The sequence below is a fragment of the Bemisia tabaci genome, chromosome 3 (genome assembly GCF_918797505.1).
Source record: "Bemisia tabaci chromosome 3, PGI_BMITA_v3".
In the NCBI taxonomy this organism is placed as follows: Eukaryota; Metazoa; Arthropoda; class Insecta; order Hemiptera; family Aleyrodidae; genus Bemisia; species Bemisia tabaci.
This window is the reverse complement of record NC_092795.1, coordinates 39,514,737-39,533,721: the sequence shown is the minus strand read 5'-3', so window position 1 is coordinate 39,533,721 and position 18,985 is coordinate 39,514,737. Positions and strand designations below refer to the sequence as shown.

Genomic DNA, 18,985 nt, shown 5'->3' with positions numbered 1-18,985 from the left:
CTACTTGGAGGGAAAATCAGTAGATAAAATTTATAGTAAGTTAAGCTTACGAGGGAGGGGGGGACTCTAATGGAGTGTACCCTCCCTTCCTGTAGAACATTATAATAACGAGTTGATTAACATGGAGGTTGGTGTGTTCTAGCATTACGATGGCTAACAAACAATACCGCCCATCTGCAAACTGACAATTTTTCAGAACGAAGAGAAAGTTTCGCCATATTTGTAATTTTATGGGTGGATTTCTAATTTTTTCATTCATTACAGCGTCATTGAAGCGCTTCCCTACAGAATTGGAAAAAGAACTGAAACTATCAGCTTGCGTATTTTACACTGTAGAATGCAGAAAAGTCGCTAACACTTATTAGCCAAAATTGTCAGTTAGGCGGTATTGTTTGATAGCCTTCGATTACCATATCGTCATGGTCTTAGGAGCAGACTGTTGTTTTAATTGAGCGGGTATCCTTTTCTGATTTAGAAATGATGGTTAACTTAATACTCGTAAAATGAAATTCATAGTCTTTTATTACTTTGGATTACTACATCAGCCTTAGGACCATAAGTCTCCACTGGAGAAAAAACCTGATGACAATTATATCATACCACAGAGATTGATAATTACCATGTACCATGTAAGCATGAACTTAAAGAATTTTGAATGATTCGATAATCAAGGAAAGGAGTTTGAAAGGAGATTAAAATACGAAGTCCAGATTTGAAAGATATTCTTGAAAAGTGGATGACAAAGCTGAAGGAAGGTCAATACATCAAAACTTACAGAATAAATCTTCGTAATCTGGTTAAATTATTTCGCCTAAAGAAATAATATCTTATTAATCACACCAGCATTTTGTAACATTTACAAAATAAATAACTTATAGCAATTAAAATAAATAAATAAAAAAAACGCATACCTGTTTTTCTCCTTAACATAATACTGATTAAAAAACAAAACAAACAGGAGATATGCAAGCTCGATTAAAAGAAAAAATAAATTAATTAGAAACTGAGAGTAGCTTGACTAAGTTATATGATAAAAATCAAATCGATCCACTACAATGATTCTTAGTTGTAGATCAACTACTAGTGAAAAAAAGATTACGACGCTTCTTATATGTACCACTTAAAATTTCCACTGCACCTAATAAAAACTTATCTATTGAGCAACCAAGAGAGTTTCTGAATTATTATTCAAAATTTTACGGAAATAGTATCTGTGCAAGGAATGCTTAAGGACAATGTTTGATTAAATTTTGGAAGCTTCAAAAGGAAAGCAGCATGAAAATTCTCTCTGAATGGTAAGAAATGACACGGTTGTAATTCTATTTGCTATCCTTCTGCGGTGAATATTTTGAACTGGATGACGTACGGTTGATTTTACTTGAAAAAAACATTTCTTTTTTATGAAGGGTTTAGTACTTGAGAAAGATTTTGACAGAAGTGATTGATAGACCATCCATACTCTCTTCAGCAATCGTTGACACTACTGTCCAGTTTGTGTCAGTGAAAAGGCTCCAATGCACTGTGTTCGTCACTGAAAGAGATAGCTAATCAGTTATTCACTTTAGAATTGGAATGCGATGTAAGGGTGACCAGGACAACAGTCTTCACGCACAGCCTCAGGGGCATCCTCAACATCAGAATACTTGATTTCAAGGGATTCCAGCTGAAAAAATACATACAAAATTAGTAACAAGAATTAGGAATTGAAATTATGTAAAACATAGTTTTCATGATGTCAATATAATTTGGTGGTAGTATTGCATATGAGAGAGATTTTTCAGAGATTTTCCTGTCACATAATACGGATGGTGATTCTAGAAATGCTTACTGATGTGTGTCAATCCTGTGGCATTTGTTCACACATAATTTGATAACATGATGAAATTCGATAATCTTCTCTTTTAGAAAAATGAAAGTCCACAAGGATGTTCATTGTTAAATTCATGCGAATGGATTATTTTCCTAAGAATTTTCATTTTTTAATAGATAATTGGTTACTTTATTAGTTTCTATGAATTGCACCTTAGGAACTTAACTGGGGCTAGAAAACATAAATATACTTACGTCTAATGTATTCCTCAGGTAGACCTGATTCAGTAGAAGGACATTTAGCTCATCAAAATCTAGTGTCAAGTTTAGAGCAGTGATTCCAACTGCTTCGACTTTTTTCCTTGTGTCTTGAACAAAAGGCATCACTCTTTTCATGTACTTTTTCAGCTCTGGTTTGCTGGATAGAATGGTGGATAATGCCTTGTTTTCAGGTAGAGTCTGACTATTATTCTAGTCAAATAAAACAAGATGAGATAAGTGAGATTCATATCAGAATAATAACTAATAAAATTAGAATACTTAGTAAGAGTAGCAATCATGTATCTTTAGAGGGTGAAACAGACAGTCCTATTTCTTGGCTATTAGAAGAAATGCAGTGGGAGATGGTCAGTTTTTACAGAAGAAAAGAGACACTAAATTTTGGAGACATACAAAAGGAGTTTTCACTGAAAACTGTCAATCCCATAGTAACCTCCCCAATTTACCTGAATTCAACCCTGGAATTGTCTGCACCAAAAGCAATAAAGTTTTGTAAACATTTTAGTTCGCTGTGTAATAACTGGAGGAATCTGAAATACTACCATATTGATACTACTTTTAATGATTTTTTGAAAATTCTAACATCAGTTCCTGAAGGTTAAAAAACGTATAACTCACTTGTGACGATAATTTCACTTTAAAACTCAGTTATAATCAACAATGAGTTACACATTTCCTAATCTTGGTTAAATTTAAATTCAAATACTTGTGCAGGGAGTCCCTTTTAAAATTAAAATTCAGATTCTGAATCGACAGTGATTGAAATAAAAGAAAAAAAAAAAACCCATCTAAAATCGGAAAACAAAAAAAATTGAAGAACAGCTCTGAAGAAGAAACGGCGGTGCATAAATCTAAGGTAATTGATAGTCCTTCAATTTGTTATGAATTTTTTTGGCTGTTCAAACTTGTTATTATTCCTTAGTTTATTAGAACTTATTTCACCTTCCTTCTGCCAAAAATCTTCGCTTTTGAAAAATATTTCTACAAACTTTTATGCATTACTGGGGTTGATTAAAAAAGCCAACTTACCTGATACATTTCTTTCATTGTAGTCAAGATAATGTGTTGCCACGGTGGGAACGTTTTGGCTACCCATATTGTTGCAGAGCTTGGCTTCACTACAGCATTGGGCGTCTTATTTTTTTGTTTTTTCAAGAGATTTTGAATCTGATTTTTCTGTTGCAGACGGAAGGCATGCGCTGCTTCCATCAGATATTCTACTGACAAGACTAGTTCATTATCCACTGGGCCAGCTTCAGGCCAGCTAGCAGCAACTACACTTGATTTCTAGAAGGACACAAACATTTTTACATCAATTTTTCTTCCTTTCTTCTTTCCTGAAATTTTCCTACATTAATTCCTACCATGGTCAATCCAAACTCAAGCAACAGACTCCCCGAGGCCCTCAAATGAGATTTTTAAATTTAAATCTTCTTGCCAGGACTCAATCCCAACACCTTCTGATCTCAAGGCAGGTGATAAAACCACTGCACTTCGGGTGACCAATTTTTTCAGCAAAGATGGAAATCTTAGATTCTTAGAATTAGCGTTATCATAAATCAAATTCTTTTCTCATTGTATGTAGGTACCATAATAGTTAGATTTCACCATTCTTAGTAAGGAAAAAAGTTCTATTCTTTACAAGTTAAAATAACATTCTATTTATGCGTTTTGGGTCTAATTGGACCCATCATCAGTACAGGGCAACTATTTTCTTTTGACTTGGGTCTGTTGTACAGAGCCCCTAACCACCTTCTCTCTTTTAAATATTGAGTTGTACACAACTGAGAGTCAAAATAAAATGAAAATTAAGAATTAGAGAGGTAAAACAAAAGCCAAATTGTATCTATTGTTTACCTTTCCCAATAGCTGGTACACATGTTCCGATACATGCGGACAAATGGGTGCGAGTAAAACAGTCTGTACTTCAATAAAGCGAAGCACTAGCTGATAATGCATACCATCTTCATTTGCCGTCAATTCTCGATACTTATCTCGAATGGCCTGCATTTCAAAGAAACCTGTTCTTAAGGCTTCTTTGAAAAGCATTTTTTCAAAGTTTTCGTCTGTTTCTCTTATTTTCAGGTTCATTTCACTAAAACACACAGGACAGATCATCAAGATTAGAACATGTTTGTGATGAAAGTAGGTAGTGCCCAATGCCTAGGGCCCAGGATTCTATCATACAAGTCATAAATATCAAAAGCTGAATATAATTTTATCTTGAGCATTGAGAATATGAGTCGAATGAGATCATTATTCATTGTTATCTTCTAAATATCCTTGAATACAATATATTTTAAGAATAAAAATTATACTATTAAGTTAGAGCTGGTTACTTAAGATGAGAAAATCATTTCAATTTTCAGATTACTGGCGTACAGCATCGTCAGTGCATATCATGCATTACAGCCATAAAAGTAGATGACAGACAAACAAGAACATACCTGATAAAAACTTTGTCTGTCCATCGGTACTTCTCAGGAGGTCCATTCCTGAATGTATCTTTTGCTGACAGCACAGATTTGACCCATTCTATGAATGTGTAAAGCCTGAGGATGCCAGCATCAGCTGTGCTCTCAACAAAATTAGCATCTTCAACCGAATCACCAGAGTCTGCTAAACATAATCTCATTCCATCAGCGCTAAATTTCTGAACAGCATCACACAGGGTCAAGAAGTTACCTTCCGATTTTGACATCTGCAAAAATATGTAAATAATTAGCTAGGGCTAAGCAAAAGAATAGACTTTAAACAGGTAAAATTGCATGAGAATCATGATGAGCGTATCATAGAAATCAGAAATTCATCCCTTTTCTGCACAATCTGCGTAGTTTTTAGCATGCTTCTTCAAATTTCAGTGAGTAATTTTCTTAGTAGCTGGTAACAAGGTTTGCCCAGACAGGGAACTAAGAAAATCTAACTGGAATAAATACTGGAGTTTTGCAAAATTTTTCTGACGTATTATTTTAATTTTTTTCAAGTGTGTTTGCCGCTTCCTTTGTTCAGCAAAAGTAATAGCTTTAAATCAATTGAAATATTAAAGTGAGGATAATTTTTGATAGTTCACAAGATTCTTTGTTCATTAGATTGGGTTGGATCATAGATCAAGTTTGCTTTCCTTGAGTCTCTTTCCCTTTAGGCAAATCTAACTGCTAGTCACTGAGAAAAATTGCCTGGAGATGCGATCATGAAAAAGCATGTTACAAACTGTTGATTGCTTGCTAAAGAGTGGATTTCAGACTTTTTTGATGTACCAGATGTGATTTTTGAGCGATTTTACTTTTTGGGCATCTATTCACTTGGCTGTATCTTTCGCTTGCAACAGACTCACTCTATGATTTCATATCATCAATATGAGGTTTCAGCAGAGGTTGCGAATTTTTTAATTTTAGAAAAAATACTTACTTTGGCTGAATTGAGAAGAAGGTGGCCATTGGCACGGATGCCTTGGGGCCACATGGATGGATCTTGGTCCCAAATAGCACAATGGATGTAAATGAAGAATGTGAGATGATTTTGGATGAGGTCTTTGCCTGAGCAACGAAGATCAACGGGGTACCAATAATTAAATTCCAGCTTCATCTTGTCGAGGGATTCTTTGGAGATTTCCGTCTTCTTCGGAAAAGGTGCATTTTTGAAGAAAATGTAATCCCATACCTCAGGTGTCATTTGCTCCGGTCTGGTTAGAGAAAAAATAAAAGAGTTGAGAATTGCTAATGAAAATTGAATTTTTGAAGAAAATTGTTCCGCACAGTTGATTCAGCATGGCATCACTGACTAATCAGAGGTGCTGAAAAATATTGATGTAAAGCTCTCCTATAAGCAATAGTACCGATGCATCAATTTTAAATTTTTGAGATCTAGGGATTTTTGTTCTGTGGATTGTTACAGAAGCGCAAAATTGTGAGATAGTGATAAAAATTATACACTTGTTGACTTCTAACACACTCCCTGCTAGAATATAATGTCTACATTTCAGCTGTCTCTAATAATAGTGATTTACAGTAGTCACATTTTGCTATATTATCAGTTTATTTCTTAGTCTGGTGGGAAAACATGCCAAAAAATTTGTTGGCAAGGAGAGTATTGATAAAACTGAATGATTTAAGTTGTGAAAGAAAGTTTTCAAGTTAACTCCTGATTTATTCGTCAACAGAGTTGATTGTAGCTAAGAAGAATGATAGTGGTGAGAGCTCTGGCAATACCTGATCTTCAGAACATTTCCATTTTCTCCTTTAAATGTGCCACCTTGTAGGAGATGGGACACAGTATAGTAAGCCATGTAAATGGTCGAATCAGACAGAGACTCAATAAGCCATTGTTCGTCCCATGGCAGCTTAGTACCTGCAGAAACAAAATGGAGACATGAGACCAATTTAGCATTTGAAATTAAAATTCTATTCTTGTAGTATGGGAGTATTTTCTTGATATTGCTATGCCCATCATTGAAGGAGCGCCCAGTTGTTTCACATTATCTAATGGTTTCATTATTTTAGGGCTTCTTTGACGCTTTAAGAAACTTCGTTAATCGAACGCAATGATGATTGACTTTCCACATAATCAGGGGTTATTATTTTAAAACTTCTGATTAAAGTGTCAAACAATCTTTGGGAGACATTAAATAAGAGATCTCTTTGCACTCGTGCTTAGAAAAGCCATGGAAACTTGAAGAATGACTGACTTAAGTGTCTCAATCAGTCACCAGGGTTTCCAAAACATCCTCAACTTCTGATTTCCAGACTTTTTATTGCTTTTCCTCAGCTCTAAAGTTTTCGGATTGCCTAATTCTTCCTGACCTTTGAACAAAAATTCCACTTAGAATTCTTTGCTAATCTTGTTGATTTCTGCTAAATGCTACTCAAGATATTCCATCACTTTGTAGGTTAAAGGGATAAATGGTTACAGAGTTCAATTTTTCAGAAATTCAAGTGTTGGATAAAAGTAATATCTAAAACTTAAAAACAGCATACCAAGGCCATAAGTCCTAGAGCATGCATATTCGTGAAGCCAATTGAGTGAGGCTGTAAAATTCCGCCTGACTTCTTCATGATACAGGTTCATGCTTTGAAGTGCTTTCTCAGCAGCAGCTTTCCAGCTCTCCTCCCCATAATCAAGATACCATTGATCGCAGAGGGCTACTACACACTCGTCTCCAGATCTACAACCCAAAAACATAAAGAATTAAGGCAACTTAGAATGTTAGGTGAGGAATATCATACTGTACATTCAGTAAAGAGCACCTATACACTTCATATACAAGGACTACTTTAGCAAAAACGTAATTATAAGAGCACTGATGAGATGGCATCGTCTTAAAAAAAACTCAAATAAAAGACCAACTAAAGTGATAATATTTTAATTGTCCTTGGTGACATGGTCGAAGGAAGGAATGACAGCTGCAAACTAGCCTGATTTTCTACTGAGATTATCACATTATTTTTCAGTTTTCACTGTTGAGCTAACCAACAAAAATACTAGAGGGATTTTTCTACAAAAAATAAACTATCTTTGACTCATGAGACCGTAACTACTTAACAATTTGGACTGGCCTATTATTGCCAAGCAATTTTTTCATTTATTCCTAAAAACGTGTTTATGGTAAGGGATTGGTTCCTACCTGGACATGATTAGTTTTTCTGGTTCATAGTATAATACAGCTTGCCCTTGATCAATCAGCAGCTTTTGCGCAGATTTCTTAACTTCATGGACCTTCTTGCCAGCAAAGTCTCCAACTAACATAACCTTTAAGAAGACAATTTTGTCTAAGTAACTAACAAGACATGACACAAGAAAATTCAGATTAGATAGCTTTAAGGTTTCACAACAAAGAATGATTCTATTAAGTCACTTTGAAAAAATAAATTGGGGAATTTTTTGTGAGAAGCAATTTCAGGCAACAAACTACATTTGATGTTTTTGTATTTTATGTCTTACCACTTCCTTTCACCATAATAGATGGTGAAGGACTTGCATCAGAGGGGATGTACAACTTCCATATATTCCCATACATCTTCTTTATTTTGAAATTTGTTTCATTTTTAACACTTCACAAAACCCACTGCAATAAATTCTGGACATGATTAGAGCATCAGAATTTTGGTAGCCATTTTTTTTGTTTCATTTAAAGTCACATTAATTAGAATGAGACAAAATTATCACAGGACCATAATTGATGAGTTTCATAAATGGGATGGAATTTTTATCCTGAGATCACAGACTAAAATTCACATTAGATTTATAACATGAAAATAAAGTTAGGATAAAATTGAAAAGCCCCATGATATGGATAGATAATTGGGGGCACACGTTTACTAAAAAAAAACCAATTTCTTGAGAAAAACAATGGTTTCCATTGACCTAATGATTACAAATGAAAAAAAAAAAATTGTTGAATCATTCATGCTTCAGAAACAAAATAACCGAAAAGATACTTACGCCATCATAAAAACCTTTCAGGTATACAAGCTCCTTGGCTTCTTGGAGTTTGTCTTTATCATTTTGGCTTTGAATTTTTAGTTTTTCATAAAGATGAACGGCACTTAATTTACCTAATTCAGGAATTTCAATTATAGGAATCTGAAAGGGGAAAAAGTATTGTGTAATGTAAAACCCAAAAGTATTTTGAGGAAACAAACAAAAATTAAGTTATGCTCCGTTTCATTCATTTTTACTTGTGATAAAAAATTTCTCTAAAAATGTAAAAAAATCATTACTGTAATTGTGACAAGTAGTTCACATATGTATTGAAAGATGCAAGAGAAACTAGCTTAAGAAGTGATGTGATAGGAGAGCAGTAGTGAGACATCACATGGCGTGTATAAAGCAGGTTGATTTATGCAAGCAAGATTTTTATTGAAAAAAAATGACTGACTCCACGGGCTCGGATACTTTCAAGTTGGTTACTATCACAAATTTTCTGCTCTCCCTTCACAAGACAAACCTTGCTTACACTGCAAATTTTAAACATTATGAAAAGGGGAAAAAAACATAAACTGTATACATATTTTTCAAAGATTACGGAGCCCTTTTATTATAAACTATGCTCTGAGCGAATCTGCGAGTTTCATGATGCAATAACTTACCATTATGCTCCCTAACAATTACACATATTTTTTAACAGGATTGTACGCTGGATCCAAATTTGTAGAAATAAATGAAAATTTGACGAACCATAAAAAAATTGATCCCCAATTTTTTTACTAACACCAGGCAGAGGGCTTGTTGAAAAGGGATGCAACAACTCAGCATAGACACAATGGGAACAGACCGCAAAGAGCCTGGCCTGGAGCGGCAAATCCTTGTGTTCCTCAGCGTGCGCAAAAATGCCCTCACTTTGACTCTGTCTATCAAAATGCACGGACTATTGGGGAATGTAAACTTTCTAAAAGTAGACAAATATATTGATACGGTTTGTCCTAACAAGAAGTAAAGCATTAAATTCTCTTACCGGTTCAAAAGGTAAAACCATTTCATCTAGAATGTTATATTTCTCTCGTAGAGGCTGTTTTTTCTTGAGATCTAAGAGCGCAGCATAGTCATCTGGCGAATCAGAAGGAACACTGGTTACAATACCCGTACCTTTCTCTTCTTTAATTGTTAGCATCGGTAGAGTATAGACCACTTTATTAGATGTAAGAGGAGCTTCTAATTTGATACCCATGATGTCCTGTTGACAAAAAAAACATGTGCAGTGTTAAAACTGACCACTATCCATTTATTTCTCTGCTATGAGCCAGCAAAAATATTTAGAGTAGACAATAGAGGACTGAAGGGAAAACCGATCAATTTTAATGCCACTTAGAGCAATATTTTTTCCAGTCTCTAAACAGAATGTAAAAGGCAACGATTAAAGCTATACTGTCATTTTCTATGCTAAGGAAAAGCTGCTTAAATTGAAGATAATTTACAGAAAAACCCCAAATAATTTCAATTTATTGCACGGAAAAATCAAAGAAGGGAACCAATTAAAAACATTGAGCCAACCAAAATCGGATGTGAGGTAACGTATGTGAATTCTTGTAACTTTTGATAGGACTTGAATTTTTTCGTTCATCACACATTTGCCTGGACAGACGCAGTTATGTTGATTCAGTCAAAATTTCACCCACACTCTGTTCTGTAAATCAGTCATTTCAGTAAATTTTGTGTTGTGTGGCAAAACAGTTAACCCACTTTAGTCAAACAATTTTCACGAACCTTGACTGACTTTTTCAACCGAAAAAAAATGAAATGAAAGAAATTCTATGAAAAAATCAAGGAGAATGGTAACAGCTTTAAGATTATCATTACTTACATTTCCAACTAGGTTTAATTCCACATCTAATTTTCCTTCAAACTGTGTGAAGCCCTGGTATGACATATTCCTAGCTGACCTTTGAGTACAGATGAATATTTCGTTAGATATATTTTTGAAGGCTATATATTTCATGTCCGGTCGGACCCAACAATTTGTTTGCCCATACATGGTCTCTGGTCGCAGAGTAGCTGCAACTAAAAACACTGAAGTCCCTTTGTAGGAACTGGAATAAGAAAAAATATTTCAATTAGTAATCCATTAATATTGGAAAAGATATGTATCTGATAAAAATTAGACAGTTCTTTTTAGGACAAGGAATGAAAATTTAAAAAAAAAAGACCTTTTTTGTCTGAACGGAGAGAAACAAGTCTCAAACAAGTGTCGACAAAAGAGAACATTTTGGTGCCTCATGATCTATTTATTGAGCAATGTACAGATAAGCACCAATGCAATGGATAAAGCCGAACGTCCTAGGTAAATTGCATTCTGTTTTGTTTGCCTTTCCAAGTTCATTAATACACATTCCTTCTTTTCCTTTTATCACATTATTTCATCACCTGACAATAAGATTGAGAGAGCCATGAAATGTTCATCATGTAACAAAACAAGCAGATTATTTTAGGTGAGTTGATTCGGAATGTTAAGAGTGCATTATGATTGCCTTAACTCTAATTGAGTGATAAGACTCCATCGGAGATGGTAATTTGGTCATCAAAATCAGATTCCTCTTTCTATATATGAGGACTTATCTGTAACAATAGCGGATGTGAAAAATTTCCTTTTTGAAACACGCTTAAAAAACTGTTTTGTTCACACAAAAATTTAATATGTTTGGCTCTGGCATAATGTACAGATCTCGAAGATCACATCTCAAGTATTTTCTCAAAATTTTCTCGATGCCAAAACAGTTTTTTGAATGTATTTCGAAAAGGTAATTTTTCACATCCGCTATTGTTACAGATAAGTCCTCTTATGTTCTTCAACATCCTTGATGCAGCAGTTACATATTTTTTGGACCTGATATTTATGAGAAATTGCTATCACAAACCTTAGCTTCGGTGGATAGGGTTCTAGTACTTTCATCTTCACCAGAGTGTATTCTTGCGGACCAACACCTTCACCACTTGCTCGATCATGGTCCATGCATGGTTGGTTATCTCTTGGCGAGAATACGGTGTAACGTTTTCCATATTTCACTTTGTGCTTATCGCGCAGTCTGAAGAATTGCCATCGCACAAAACTATCAAAAAATGGATTTGCATCAGTCGTTATGAAAGTCCTACGCCAATCGACCTGAGGAAAAAAGGAGATAGAAAAAAAACTGAGAAAATAAAAATCTATGGTAAAATGAAAAAGGTCAAAACTATTCACACATCTACTTAGATTAGAGATCATGGAAAATTAAACATTTTACTTGGTTCATTCTCTGAGGAATAATAAAGTTCCTGCTACCTACATTTGAGTTAAAGGTTTCCGGTAAAACTTCGACCAGGAAAAAAGTTTAAAAAAGAAATGATAGAGACTTGCAGTGGGGTGAGCTGAAATCTTGTTCCTCACACTCAAAATAATTCCTTTATGGCAATAAATTCCCTTTGAGCCCAACAGTAAGACAAAAACAGGTGCTATAAGCTACAGCTTGATTTGTCTGTTTATATTTCACCTGTGGATTTAAAGGCAGTCAGGTAATGTGCGAGCGAGAAACAAGATTTCAGTGCATGCTACTGGAGACCTGTCGGCCTCATGTGTAATGGATAAAAATAATCAAATTAACTTTACAAAAATCTTGTAACAAAGACTTCATAACTCTTGTAAATTGATAGGCGTTAACAAAGAATAAGAACCTATCAGGCATTTATCAAAGAATGTACTCACATGAATTCCAATACTTCGTAAGTCTTTCACAGCCAGCGGTGGAAAATGTTCCAGCCAGTATGAGGCATCTGCAAACTTTTTGATTTCCTCATCGGGAAGTCCTAAACTTTTCATGATTTCCCATTGGTACTTAGCAGTGCCAGCCTTTGCTACTGCTTTACTCTGTTGGAAAAAAAGTAAGTAAATGAAACATTTAAAAAACAAGAAATAGGTAGATGATTCAATATTTTTGTTTCTCTTATTTGTTGATACTTATTTTAAGGGAAATAATCTGAATCCTACAAATTAGTGGGTGAAAAAATAGAAGTAGGTATGTAGCTTCATTTTTGAGTAAAATGTAAAATAAATTCAACAAATTTAAAAAATGATTTGCCACAGAAAATTAACTTGACTCAGTTTTGCCCTGAGCAAGAGATGCTAAGGTCGCCAGCCGTCTAGATTTTCCGCTAATTTTTCAATTATTCTTAACCAACAGCAACAGTACTTTTCTTCGTCATACTCAAATAAATTTCAGTAATCATAAGAATCAAATGTTTTGCTGCGGTAAATTAATGATAAAACAATTACTGATTACATCAAGTGAGGTTAAAAAAAAGTTGCACTTACCTTCTTTCCTTTGCTTTTATCTTTCATGAAAGCATCTTCGTTGGTTTCAGCGGGAGGCCCCGTGTCTTCAGGCGCTGGAAACTCTGGCGGAAATCCAAAAGACTCCATCTCTCTCTTCAATTTATCCGCACATGCTTTAATTGGCATTCCAGTGCAATGGAATCCGAATGGAAAGAGCACCTTTTTCCCTTTCAGTCGCTGGTAGCGAACAGCAAACTAGAGGACATGAAAGGTTGATGATTTGAGAATGAGCAATTTTATAATGGATTATTTCCGAAGAAAAGCCATCCAGGGCAGAGAACTGTCATTTTTTTTTCTTGACACAAAAATTGTGAAAAGTAAGGGGGAAAAATGTAAAATTGTGAATAACTAGCAAAACATAACAAATGAGGGGGAAAAAAATAAATGGAACGGATCGTATCAAATGTATGGGAAATATTCCTCAAAAAGCTAAAATTTTAATTTTTAATGTCCTTAGCATAACGAAACAATAGAGAGAAGGGGCACAGGCCACCTTTGCGGGTTGCTTAGGGGCTTATGCCCTGAAGTGAGATCTGATTTTGATTCAAAATTCAATTTCAAAAGTCATAATTAATAATTTGGAAAATTTAACTTTTCTCTACTAGGAGTTTCAAATTGAGGGGAAAATGTGCCCTATCTGAACTACAATCAAAATACTTTCTGCCCAAGTGATACTGAATTTCCTGAAACTTCTGATGCGGTTTAGCCCATTTCAATTTTTTTGTTGGGCAATTATTGCATTCAAAACAATGGAATGACTTGACTGTTTATCAGCACCTCCTCCACTTCTAAGAAAACTTGGCGAAAAATCCCAGAGTAATGATTAAAATTTTGCTTTTAAATTGTTCTGTATATTTTATGAAATTTACAGATAAAGTTCAAGGTTACTTACAAAATTACGAAATGAAATTTAATTTATACTTACCTCACATTTTGACAGTGAAAACGTATGACCCAGATGAAGCCGTCCATTCATGTATGGGAATGGAAATGTAGCCAAGAACTTTTCCTTAGCATCTTTGCGTGGAGTTGAAGGCGCATCTTCCTCATATATTTTCAATTCATCCCACCATTTTTGGACATCACTCTCAATTTGCTGCAGGAACTCTACTTTAAAAGTTCCTTTCCGGTCTAAATTCCCTGCCTGGAGAGGAAAAAGTAATCAAAGTTGTAGTTAATAAACTAATAAAATAATCGACATCAGTAGAGGGATGGAAAAAAAGGTAATATATACAACAGGTAAGTAAGAAAATACAGCATGTGATCATGTTTTTCTGTTCTGCAATAGGACTTTAAGACATATTAATTCAAGTCTTTGAAGTCCACGATAAATAATTTTAAGCTTTTCAAGACTGCGACAGAAGATTCCTGCATTTACTTTCATTGCTAAACTGACATCAGACCATCTTCTGGACCAGTCATGAAAAGCTTAAAACGCAATACCCTGAATTACCTGATACTCAATGGTGCAAAATGTTTGCATCTGCTAGGATTACTTGGTGACGAGAGTTTATACAATCTCTATTGCAATCTAAGATCCGGCAAAAGGAAGTGCTAAAGATTTTCAGGTATGTAATTGATATATGCGGACTATTGACCTGAGAGTAACGCAACGTTCACTAAAGGATTAATGAGGGCATAGATAATTAGAATCCTGTTATTGAAAGAATACACAAATTTAAATGTTGGGAGGAACATGAACAATCAGTTAAACTGTGTGCGTATGATCTTCACTTCGTTGCAACAGTTAAACATTCGTGCAGACATTTCAAATTTTTAAGAAGGCATCTTGCAGATTGTCCATTTAGGGAAAATTTTGACACAAGTTTCCTTGCAACAAATGACATATTAGAGAATATTTTAGGATTAGGCAGTTAGGTTTCATCACTTTCAATTCCAGCAGCTCAAGTGTGATCTCAGACTGGAATACATAAACTTTCTTGATACCATTGATAAGCATTTGAGCCACTTCGCTCGGAACTTTTCAGTGGTGATGAGATGGCTTTCATCAAAGGTAAGAATAGCAGCAAGGTTTTAACGAACATTTTCCTGGTAATGAAACTGAAGGTGGGAGAGAAATTAATGAACCTGCAAAAATATCCGAACATATTGAATTAGAGAATCACTCAAGTTCGACCTGCAGAGTTGCTGGGATCACAGGCAGTAATCATAAACAAATTCGCTAACTTACCATTTTATATTAAAGAAACAAGTCCAAAAGAAACAACGATATTTTCACGATTTCGACACGTAATGGACGGGTTTAAAACAATTAAATCATCATTTTTCTCACTGAGCCTATCAACACGTGGAATCGCTAACTAAACACTATTTGCGGCACGCGAATCATGATGTAACGCTAGAAACGAATGACTCTACTTTTTTCAAGTTTCAAATGGAACACGCACAGCCAAAATTGTCTCAAAAACACATATTTGGCATGAAATGCGTTCAAATGACGAACACGAAACCACGAAACCGCTCAGACAGAAAATCAGGTTATGATAAAGAATCTAACCTCAAATTCTAAATAAACAAAACGGTCATGCTGTTTGCCTACCCGGCATATTTGCGGCGCATTATAACAATAGCTTTTCAGCCGAATCCTGGTTCTGGGTGCGTAAATAGGTGTTGTACGCAATCGACCTCCTACATGTTCCAACCCTTGGGCCGAGAAGATATCCTCCTTATTAGACTTTATGCCAGTCCTTCTGTGTACAATTAGGAGCTCTGGATTTTGGGGCAACGAATGACGCAATTATTTGAAAAAATTACTCACCTTAGAGCGAGCAAGTGCATCAAACATCCAGTATAGCCCCTTCTCCGCTTTTGGAGGAACTAACAAAAAATACATTAAACAATTTCCTAATTTTTTCTTTTTTTTTCTTGTTCGTGTACCATCATTACTAAAGTAAAATCCATACTATGACTATATGTATCGTGTAGCTAGAAGGAAGGTCTAAGAGTCTGTTCAACAGCTCCTACCTGCACCTAATATTCCGAGTCTCAAAACGGTGAGTTATTTTTCTCCCGCTGAAATCCTCTGTGAGATTCTTTATTGTCTCTTTTTCTCCCAGTTCCTATTTAAACAATTTTCTCCATAATCCATGAATACGTACCATGACTTTTAATGTGACACCTGTATAACTACCTACCTACATTATTCATGAAAGTGTCGGCATAACTGGACAGTGTACCTATCTTCATTGCGAGCAAGAACAATTTCCGCCTTCAGTAACTTCATTTTTCAAGAGGTGACACTTTTGTATCTATTATTTTCCATAGTATTTTTTGACCACTAAAAGAAAATCGAAAATCATGCGAAATTTCACGACAAACAACCATTTCGTTCATTAAAATCAAATATGACCTTCCGAAATTTGTAATGTTGCAGGCAAACCAGAGTATGAATATTTACGCTGACGTAAGATGTCATTAAGTTGACCTGCGTTAATAATACGTCGCTTAAGGTCGTTTAAGATGACGAGTCAACACGAATCATGGGTCTAAAACGTGCTTCTTTCGCTGTAAGACCCATGTAAGCGTAAGGGTGGCATTACGCTCGTGCAAGATGTGCGTTTTATTGGCATGACATATTTTCTCCATATTAAAATCATAGGAATAAAATTGTCATCAGTAAATGTGAAAGAGGCCGTAAAAGAAGTCTTGAGCGCACCGCATAATTTTTTGTGCGTAAGGGAAATGTAATACATCCCACGAAAAAGATAAATTAACGAGGTCGAATTTTGAGTATACTTGAGCTCAGTGCAACGAGTGTCTATGACGAAAACACTTGTCAATAGTGTCAGTGAAAAGATAAAAGGGAGTTCAAAAAACTTGGCGAGGTGCCAAAAATCTATCGTTCTCACCAGACGTGCCTTAGACGCACAGGGAGCATCGCCCTTCGCTCCCCCCCCCCCCCCCTCTCCGGTCTTTTGCCAATCGCATTGAATTGTGCACCGACCCACCGAGGCACACACATACGTGTGCGGTGAAGACTTTTTTGGCATTTTTAATAGGTAATCATCGCCGCAGGTAGCAGCTTCAAAGAGAAGAGCTCTTGCAATACGAAACCCCTTCAATCACACATGATGCAACTTTACCTACTCGCTCCCTATCAGCGTGGCATTGGCATTCATACGCGACATTTTTCACACCAGCGTAAAGATTTCGTTCTCAAGCTCTTATCACTCTTATCGTAGCGGAAATATGTGCACTCATCAAAAATTTTTAATGGCGGTGTTTACATTCAATTGCGTCTTTTAATGGACCAGATGCGAAGGTCCATGCCTCTCCTTCGGTCATCCTCTTACGTAATATGCATGATGTGGAAATTGCTGTTGCTACTTTTTCATTTTCTTTTCATACCAGATGGTGGCTCGGCTTGATACAGAGTGAATATAGTCGCTGCGATCGACAAGAATTCTATACAATTTATATTTTTAAAAAGGGTACTAGAAAACTTAGACATTTTTAAATTCATAGGCACATGGTGAGCATCGCGTATGAGGCACAATCGCTAACAATAAGCTTCGTTAAAGGTAAGTCCCTCTCTCCCCCAATCCAATCCAAATCATGGGACTTTGCGTTCACGTGCATCTACCTCCGTTTAGTTAGAATACACGACTGGATTCTGAGTAAGTAACTTTCAGTGATGTATAACACATGGACGAACATTTTGATTTCAAATGATAAAGTGTAGGTATACCCAGCTCTCATTCAATTGCGCAGAAATTTTTTCTCATCAGTTCGAATATACAGATTTGAAGTTGGCGCGTTTTACAGGAAACGCTAAATCTAAACTTAAACACTTTTGTTTAATTTTAAGACTAGCCTTGCTTGTTGAGTTAACATAACTGTCAATGACAACACTAAATACATAGTTTTTCTCTGACTTGCTGTGCGGACAAGAATGATAGCAGCGCATAGCATGCCGTTCTGAAGAAAACGCGCGGTATACATCTTTAATTGTTGCCTAATTTCCTTTGCTAAATCATTTTTACTTTTATAGAAAGTGGCAAGTAGGTACTATTCAGTAAAATTTTCAGGTAGATTAGACTACATATGTTACGCATAAAATTGTCATACAAACTAAAACTTAATTAAAGCTTCTCGATTAGAAATTTGGTACTTCAAGTCCACTTGCTTCTCCCCTTAGCAAAGGAACATAGTCATAGAGCAGTCCTGTGCCACCCCTTCCCCCATTTCCGAGGGGACGTTCACGCTCATGAATTTTGACTAAAATCTTCAATTGGGTATGTATTTTGTAAAGGAGGTGGCAAGAAGAGTGCTTGCCCTCCTTAAAAAATTGTTTGCCCCTCCCCCTGCTTCAAAATACTTGCCACGACCTTTCAAATCAGCCGAGGTAATCGTGAAAGATAAATGAAAAGGGAAAGACACGCAATACACCGTTGACAATAGGAAAAATTAAGTTGAGCTCTTTTCAGCCCTGGGATTTCTAACTTAAACGTCATAAATAGAATTAGATCCAAAAAAATCACTAGGTTGGCGCAATTCGTCGCATCATGGTGCTCTCTAAGAGTATTTTTTATATCTGTCGCAACCCATGGACGTGGACGATACCTACAAAAGAGTTAGTCAAGTGCCAGGAACAGGAAAGGGAAATTCATCCCTATACCCGGTAGCTCTTCGAACAGTAAGTTACTACCGTATATACCTATGTGCATGCGTGTGTGTGTGCTTTTCTGTAAAAGTTCTCCAGGGAAGCAGGAGATTCCTCGGGACTTTTACGGAAAGTTTCGACTTAGATCCTAACAAACCTAATATCCTCACCTCTGTAACGCCAGACTTGATACTGGACTGAATCCACAGAGCGGTTCCCCCTTGAAAGATGATCGTGCATAAGTAAGACCCTTTGACATGACCGCATCAATGAATGAGCTAGGCCGATCTACAGAGTGATGCACAGCACGAATTGAGGCAGAATGTCATCTGATGACACGGCGCACAAAGGATCGGGACAATATAAAAGGCTGGACAAAATTTGGAAACTTAGAAAGCTCATAACTCCGTGTATACAAAACTTTGAGTTTATAAATGTGGCTCCATCGGTTTGAAATTTTCTTCCAGAGGCGCCCC

The 18,985-nt window shown here is 35.9% G+C and overlaps 1 protein-coding gene across 2 annotated transcripts; it reads right to left on the bottom strand.

Annotated features, from left to right (window-relative positions):
- Window positions 1–705: 705 nt before the first annotated feature.
- On the bottom strand, window positions 706–16,060 carry LeuRS (Leucyl-tRNA synthetase). Of its 2 annotated transcripts, none has more exons than XM_019044411.2 (17): window positions 16,042–16,060; window positions 13,812–14,030; window positions 12,866–13,081; window positions 12,260–12,421; window positions 11,436–11,680; window positions 10,385–10,610; window positions 9,539–9,757; window positions 8,527–8,667; window positions 7,709–7,833; window positions 7,062–7,249; window positions 6,297–6,435; window positions 5,497–5,770; window positions 4,536–4,789; window positions 3,946–4,183; window positions 3,118–3,375; window positions 2,065–2,280; window positions 706–1,663 (listed from the first exon to the last, which is right to left on the bottom strand). In XM_019044411.2, the coding sequence occupies exons 2-17, from the start codon at window positions 13,860–13,862 to the stop codon at window positions 1,562–1,564; spliced, it is 3,054 nt and encodes a 1,017-aa protein (XP_018899956.2). In that variant the 5' UTR covers window positions 13,863–14,030; window positions 16,042–16,060; the 3' UTR covers window positions 706–1,561. The 2 variants fall into 2 exon arrangements, with proteins under 2 accessions (XP_018899956.2, XP_018899955.2); XM_019044410.2 differs by lacking the exon at window positions 16,042–16,060 and adding an exon at window positions 15,078–15,397.
- Between the last annotated feature and the right edge of the window lie 2,925 nt (window positions 16,061–18,985).

Excerpts from the sequence above, each read along its gene's own strand:
- LeuRS (XM_019044410.2), bottom strand. Across the intron at positions 12,422-12,865 it reads ATAAAAGCAAAGGAAAGAAG|AGTAAAGCAGTAGCAAAGGC; the intron begins GTAAGTGCAACT and ends TTTTTCCAACAG. Across the intron at positions 7,834-8,526 it reads TGAAAGGTTTTTATGATGGC|GTTATGTTAGTTGGAGACTT; the intron begins GTAAGTATCTTT and ends GTCTTCTTAAAG.